The sequence below is a fragment of the Cynoglossus semilaevis genome, chromosome 6 (assembly GCF_000523025.1).
Source record: "Cynoglossus semilaevis isolate Cse_v1.0 chromosome 6, Cse_v1.0, whole genome shotgun sequence".
Taxonomy (NCBI): domain Eukaryota; kingdom Metazoa; phylum Chordata; class Actinopteri; order Pleuronectiformes; family Cynoglossidae; genus Cynoglossus; species Cynoglossus semilaevis.
The window spans coordinates 11,275,855-11,283,623 of NC_024312.1; the positions used below are offsets into that span (position 1 = coordinate 11,275,855).

At 38.8% G+C, this 7,769-nt stretch overlaps 1 protein-coding gene across 5 annotated transcripts in view; it reads left to right on the forward strand.

Annotated features, from left to right (window-relative positions):
* LOC103380134 (SH3 and multiple ankyrin repeat domains protein 3-like) overlaps positions 1 to 3,060 on the forward strand; it is a 36,618-nt gene extending 33,558 nt beyond the window's left edge. For all 5 annotated transcript variants that reach the window (XM_025056240.1, XM_025056242.1, XM_025056241.1 and 2 more), the window contains 2 exons: positions 1,620 to 1,823; positions 2,253 to 3,060. In XM_025056240.1, coding sequence (XP_024912008.1) covers positions 1,620 to 1,823; positions 2,253 to 2,351 — 303 coding nt within the window. In that variant the 3' untranslated portion in view covers positions 2,352 to 3,060. The remainder of the gene's footprint in view (positions 1 to 1,619; positions 1,824 to 2,252) is intronic.
* Positions 3,061 to 7,769: the final 4,709 nt, after the last annotated feature.

Here is a 7,769-nt window from a genome sequence, read left to right on the forward strand (position 1 = left end):
TTCCTTGTGGTAGAACAGGCAGTACAATTACAGACTTTAAATATTTTTTCAAGTGAAGTTATCGTCCCATGTTGAGTTATGTGATTTATGTTACTGTGTAATGAGTAGCAAATCAAAAGGATTTTGACTTCCTCTTCCAACATTCCAATTTTGCTTAAAAGTCATCTGTGAAACATCCTAGTTTAACACCTGACACACAGGACAGTTGGCTCTGCTTATCTTCTGAGCGCACACACACACCACAGTCCTACCTTGGCCAGAATTAGAACTGGCAATCCTCCCTTGACCAGCCTGATCCTATTACTAGAAGGCCGCACAGTGCTCTGGTATAAAGATTCCAAAAATGTGTAACTGAAATGGTCAAATCATAAAATAATGGCTGCCTGTGGTGTTGTTGACCACAACTCTCCCAGTAAAAATCAGACTGCTGTGGCAAACAGGGAAGAAACTGTTCAAATAAAGAAGAGTTACAGGGGCAATAAAAAACAACTGGTGCAGACAATCTTAACAAAGACATTCAGCCGCACAGAAGGTGCAGCGGATCAGTGTGAAAAAACATAGATGTTAAATTGAACTCATGAATGTGCAGAGCATGTAAGAGGGTAGTGGGAGAGAAGAGAGGAGCCATTGAATGAGGAAAACAAAAGACTGGAGATAGCTGCAAGTGAGGACATTAATCAGGAATTGGAGTCCATTAGTAAGGAGTAGACAATCAATGATGACAGCTGGACGGTGGACAGGTGGATGGAAACTGAAGTGAACGAACCTGAGTGTAGGTTTTTGTCTTAATCCAAACAAGAGGTGTGTTGAAAAGTACAGTAAGAAGATAGAGAGAACATAGAAGAGAGAGGTGATGTGTGGTGTCAAAGCTGGGTCACAGGAAGGTGTGGAAATAGGTCGCTCCGGAGGATAGGTCGCACCGGCCAGTTAGAAATGAATGAACATTTTCAGTGCTACAGGAATAGCAGATACTGGTACACAATCCTAGAGTGCCCTCTAGTGGCTGTCAAGGTGAAAATAACGAACATGTCATAATATATATTAATGTATAAGTCTCACACCCAGCCAAAGGATGACAAAAAGTGTGACTTATCGTCCAGAAAATAAGGTAATATTGGTAAGAATTGTTATCGTATTTTCCTCCAATAATGAAAACCCAATAACACAATGCCTGGATTCAGCCGTGGCCTTAAATAATATTCAGAGTGAAAGTGAAATACTGTCATTGTGATGCAGCACAGAGCTGCAGTCAATGAATTTATGTGTTTGGACAAAGTGTTTGGACATTATGGCAAATCTGATATCAGCAAAAAAAGTTAACATCGGACATCCCTAGTTGAAATGTCTTGCAAAAGAGACATAGTGGACCCAGCTAAAAGTGTATGTGCTGACTGTGAATGAGATTATTTTAGTAGTAGGTTTTCACTGTACTGTGTGTATTAGTAGAATGCTTTTGAGGAGTTTTGGCTTGTACTACATTGAAGATGTATTTGCCTAAAAGAGTTTCTGGTCAAAATGAACTTAATCTAAAAGCCTCCCAAACCTGCCTTCAAGTGTTGTTAAAAGTTAAATAATGCACGTGTTTAAGCCTCTCCTATCGTTTGCTCTTGTCTCTGCAGAAATGTTTAAAATTCAACGTGGATGCACCTATATGGCTGTCCAAACAGCAGATCTTGTGTAGTCTCAACCAGAGCCTGAAGGATGTACTCAACTATGGCTTGTTCCAGCCAGCTTACAATGGCAGGGCTGGCAAATTTCTGGACGAGGAGAGACAGCTGAGGGAATACCCCTTCCCCACCGTTGTTCCAGTACCTTATCTGGAGGTACGTATGAGGAGGTGTAGGTGTATGTACAAATTTAGAGACCAAAAATGGGGGAACAAAAGAAAAATGGGTGACTCTTTTTCAGATACCCAGCTACACAGGTCTGGATCTGTAACACTACACTGTATCATCTTTTATTATATATATATATATAGTATTTTTTATTTATTTATTTATTTTTATTTTCCCCTTTTTACCATCAAAATATTTTGTAGGAATCAGTGTTTGAAATAAAATCCAGTGGGTTTTGTAGGGGGGTCGACAGTAGACCTATTTACGAGGACCATAGAAAAAACACTTTTTTAATGAGTGATTGAACAAATATAAAAATACATATATAGTCATATATAAATATATAGTGTATATACTCTATGTATGATATTGTATTTACATCAAGTTCCTAACATTTGTTCCTTCTGTTTTCTTCAGTTCCGCTATAAAAGACGTGTTTACACACAGACTTACCTTGATGAGAAGCAACTCTCAAAGCTTCATACCAAGGTAGGCTCAAAAAGCTTTGCTGTCTGATGTCTTCTGTCATGTAGTATTGTAGATATAGTGTTTTATGATGAAATTACTGCATAGAGAAGTCAGTGGAGGTCATTTGTCCAGGGACTTGATTTCTGTTTATTTGTCTGATGATACAGTGTTACAACGTAGATACACACAAGGAAAACCCTACTTACTGATCTTTAGCTGATCGTGTCTTGTTGTATTTCTTACATTGTCGGTTAGCTTTAGTGCAAAAAAAAGGATCCCTGATAGAAGCAATGTTGTTTGATTCCTACAGCCTTTTACGACGACCGCACTCTTGACTCTCCAACCACAGTTGGTGAAAATGCTAGTGTTGTGATATCACAGCTGGCTGTCTCCAGTCTCAAAGACTCCAGATGTGATTGGTTGAGGTGACCCCCAAGCCTAAGTCACACTCTTTTGATGTGTTTACTTGATTATGACGTTTCCACTGTGTTAGCCTTGGATGATTGACATAGGTACTGATACACAGTATGTGAGTTGCAACTTACAGCGAACATTTAGTGACGTAGCTCTGTAGAAACAGAACTCCAGTGTACGTGGAGAACCTACTGTCCATGCTAGGATTTTACAGTCGTAAAAAAATCACAGGAAATACTTTGCCCTGAATTTACCACTTTTTCTTTGCTGTCCTTTTCTTATGCATGACAGACACATTTTGTGTTAATGAAACCATTACTCCATATTACAGTTAACTGCCTATTGCCGGGACACAGAGAGGAAAATTAAAGGAAAATTAAAGGAAATATTTCTAAATTGTTAGGTTACTGGGAAAATGTATTGATTTGTAATGTATTTTCCCCTGTTTATTGAGAAAAGCAGTTTTTAAGGATTACAGTGTTTAAGGTTTTGAAGAGAAAATGGTTCATGCAGTGAGTTGTGCCATTTAGAACCAGCCACGTGTTTATATGAGCACTCCTCCCTCTGAGTGCATGACGTCTCATTACTTGTCTCTTACAGAAGGTTGTCTTCGTGGTGGGGAATTTCACATCTAGTATTAGTACTATAAGTAGTGGTACTATTACTCATACAGTGTTTGGTTCAGTTTCATTCTTACCTACAGTAAGGCATTCGTAACAGTTTTGGTTTTCACTGAGAAGCATATTGGCCACATTCTCACACCCACACTGTTGTTGTTGTTAAGACTTTATCTCTTTTCATTGAAGATTGTGCTGTTATTGGTGTGCTAAGATGATGAAGATTGTGCTGTTATTGGTGTGCTAGCTGCAAGAGACTTTTTTGTTTATCATGCATTCTACTATTAGTGCTGTTTGTTTTGCATGTTTATCATGCATTCTACTATTAGTGCCCCTACCATTTTATTATTGTACCTGAAACTTTCTGGGGTTTTTAAAATTCATTTCTTGTTATGTATATTTAGTGCCATAAACATTCACAGCAACTAAAGGGAAGGAATACGGTAAAAACATAAAAAGACACTCCTGTAGTTACAGTATGTTGGGTTGTTTTACTGGTCAGTATTCTGGCCCTTAATAATACTTTTGTTTAGAGACCAACTTCTAATTTCCATTGATGCTCATGTCTTGTTTATTCAGATTCATGAGAGCCACTGACATGACACTGTACAGAGGACTGCTGTTTCTCCCACACCGCTGCTCTGCACTCATGTTTAGAGCACATTGTGTTTATGAATGACAATTCTCGCATTATTTTCAGATTACAAAGAAGTAACACAGAGTACACGGAGTACTGTGGGCGTAATATTTAAAGGTGCCAGATTCCTGCAGAGTAATTATGCATTCAGTATTTTTTTTAATTAATTATTTTAAGTGCACTACATTGTCATTTTTATTCACTTGTTTTGCAGTGTATAATAACCATATTTTCAGCTGGTTTGGGGGAAAGTTCTACAGAAGGAGCCAAAACATCACAGTTGGTTTTATTTATGTGCAAGAAAGTAATTATGTTTTCAGACTCCATGAAAAATCATGCGAACTAACTGATTTTAATACGAACCAAAATAACAGTATCTTGACTAATTGTCAGTGTAATGGGCAATTATTTTGTACAATTAAGTAAAACCTTCAGTATGCATATTTTTAAAAATATTTATCATTCAATATTTATATTTATCACTCAAAAAAAGAATCTCATCCCAGTCTGTATTTGCTGTAGTCTTCTGTCAGTATTCCTCCTTTTTCATTTCCCCTCACTGTGGTTTGCATGTCTCCTCCCCACTCTCACTCACATTCTCTCCGCCCTCCTCCTGTCTCATCAGCATCCCGCACACTATCTGCCATCTACGAGCCATCCATTTACCGATTAACGCACAGCAGGCACTGTGTTATTCTGTGCTTTAGAGCAAGTATCAGGGTGAGTGACCGTGTGAGATTGCCTGTCCGTATTTGACAAGAACAGAGTCAGAACAGGAGAAGGTAAGAAAGATCTTAAAGACTGGGAACAAGGAGGAGGAGGAGGAGGAGACTGCTGTATGGCCATGTGGAGAATGTTTTGGTACTGGGACTTCAGCTGACCCTTGGGAGTGCTGTGTGACCGGGTGGGGGTTTGTGTGTGTGTATCAAGCACCTGAGATGGGCTCCACTCTGGGCAAAAAACAACCATCTGACAGAAAGCAAAGAAAAACTACTAAGAAAAACCCTAAGAAGGCACGACTCAATAGTAAGGTACCCCTTTATGGCATCATCTTTTTTTTTTTACCATTATCTATTGAGTGTGTGTGTGTGTGTGTGCGTGCACCATTATCTATTCTCTGTGTGTGTGTGTGTGTGTGCGTGCGTTATTTTTCTTTTTTGTTGTCTTCATGTTGTGTTTATTACCCCCCCCCCAAAAAAAATATTTACCAGCACAGTGCTGGTTGTAATCCACCTATCTCTTGCTCCCTCTCTCTCTAGCTGTCTGTTCCGTTACGCTCTGCTGCATGTTGGCTTTGTGTAGAGCTGGTGCAGTCTTGTCTGACACCCTGACAGAATGCTAATATTTTTCTCTGCACCGGCTTCGCTCCTAACAGTTAGTTTGGCTTGTACTGTGGCAGTATTTGCGTGTGTTTATACTCTGCTGTGTGGTAATGTACGGGACGTCACTGGATTTGTGGACGTCTCCTGTGAATGTGGCCCCAGTGAGCTGGTGTGTCACAATGCTCTGCCTGTTTCATGTCCTACCCACAGGCTGTGATGTGTAATGCTGTTGTGTGTGAGAGTGTGTGGGTTCTGGCAACTGCATGCGTGCATATATGTACGTGATTGATGATGTCAGCAGAACAAAACAATAAAGTGCAGTAAAGAAGAGCAGTTGTAGTGATGTAGTAAGTTGAAGTAATTTACTGATTTACTTTGTGGTAAAATGAGACTTTTACTATGGGACTGTTGGACAGATCAACCATCGATACATTATACCACAGACTGGTAACATTCTCTAGATCAGGCGTGTTCACACTTTTTTGCCTTTTTTGGAGCAACTATTCAGTGTTGAAGATTGTGTTATAATATATCACAGAAATGTAATCATTTTAATAACTGACACAGCTGGTCCTTCTATTTTGATGTGAAACCAGCAGCTCCTGGTAGATCGATGATAAATGTATATGATCTATCAGAACACTGAGGCTCTGGTGATAGGCTGGCTGCTTACCATAGTTAGGAATGGTGATTTATCTAGATTCATCATGATTAAGTGAAAATCAGACACAAATTTTAACGGTTTGAAAACACACAATAAAAATGATGAATTGCAACTCTTTTACTATTTAGGCTTCATTAAATATTGACACTACCTTAGCACAACCGCTGATGAAAGACTGTCCAGCTCAGATGAATGCAGACCTGCAGGACTGATAAAATAAATAATAAGAAGAAACATTGAAAGACAAAAAAAAATCAAATATTGCACTTGGGCTACTATCAATGCATATTGATTGTCATCTGGTTCATAGACATCAAAACTGTGTGCTTCCTGTTGCATTGAAACATAGATTTTATATACGTTTATGTTTAACCTGAGTAGAGAAAAGACAGAGACTTGGGATCAGATGATCTGTGATCATCACCTGAGCTAATGCTAATGCACCCACTCTAATGTCTGTCTCTATAATATTGTTTGAGTAATTGATCCTCTGAACTAATTTTTTTAACTTGTGTCATTCACCGACAGTATGACCATCAGCATAAGTAGGGCACTAGTATGGATTGGACGTGTCAGACTTAATGGACACAGAACACAGTGGTTTTGATTAATAGACCTTAGCAGCAGTTCTACACATCGTTCATCTGTATATTTACATAAAGTGAATCGGTCTGTGAAGATGACAATTTGTAACTTTTATAGAAGATATTCTGTAGTGTAGTGTCTGTGATTTCAAGTCCTTTGACCTGTAAAGTTAGCAGGTTACCTACATATATGAAACATATAAATGTTGGCCAATCAGAGGACAGATACACAGCTAACCTTTTCTGACGGAAACACACTGTATGATGCGGCACTATGTGAACTTTTGTGTATATGAATGTAGGTTATGAAAAACTTTTTCCACATTGTTTAATAAAAAAAATTGAAAAAAAAGGAAGCCGTGAATAATCCTTCAGGGCTATCGTGGTGGGCCTGAAATTGTGAGTGAAAGATTGAGACCGGATGAATTGATTTCTTTTTTCCATTGCACCCTGAAAACAGGCCATGTAGATATTACAGCCTGAGGCTGCATATGCCTGTATGCTCTCTATAGCCTTTAGTGTTCAGATGACTTCTCTGGTCAAGAACGTACCGTAGGGAATATGTTTGTGTCATTAAAGTAATGTAAGTAAGTAAAGTTGTTTGTCCTCACTGAAAAGGCATACATCTTTTGAGTTTTGTTTTAATATTTGTAGTCTTTGTGCACATACATTTATTTCCTGTTGGGTTTAAAAACTAGAACAGGAAGGTTGCTATTTAGTCAAGCTTTTATATGGCTGTGCTACATCCAAACAGCATCAGACTGGGTCAGGCGGGATGAATGGATGACTGTAGAATAGGATGCCAGAGGCATTAAGGGTTCTAATAATCATTAGTTAGAGTAAATAGACTGAACTCATACATGGAGTGTGCCTGTCCTCTCCGGTGTTCTCTGTATAGCCTGTGGGCAGGTTTATGTACTGTGGGTGTGGGTGTGGGCGAGCGTGCCTGCCTGTGCATCTGTGTGTGCACTCGTATACAATGATCTGATTCAGCTTTTTCTTTCTTTTTTGGCCTCTGTTCCTGTTGACATTGTGAATTCTTTTCAGCTACTGTACAAAGGCACACAAAAACACGCAGCGCCGAATAAAACTTTTAAATTATACTTGACCAGTACTGCTATCACTGATGGTGATTTGATGGAACTTTTAAATGGAAGTTGCATGTAATCCTGTTTATTGTTGTTCAGAAACATCAATAAAATGATTAGACTAGATAAACTGAGTACAT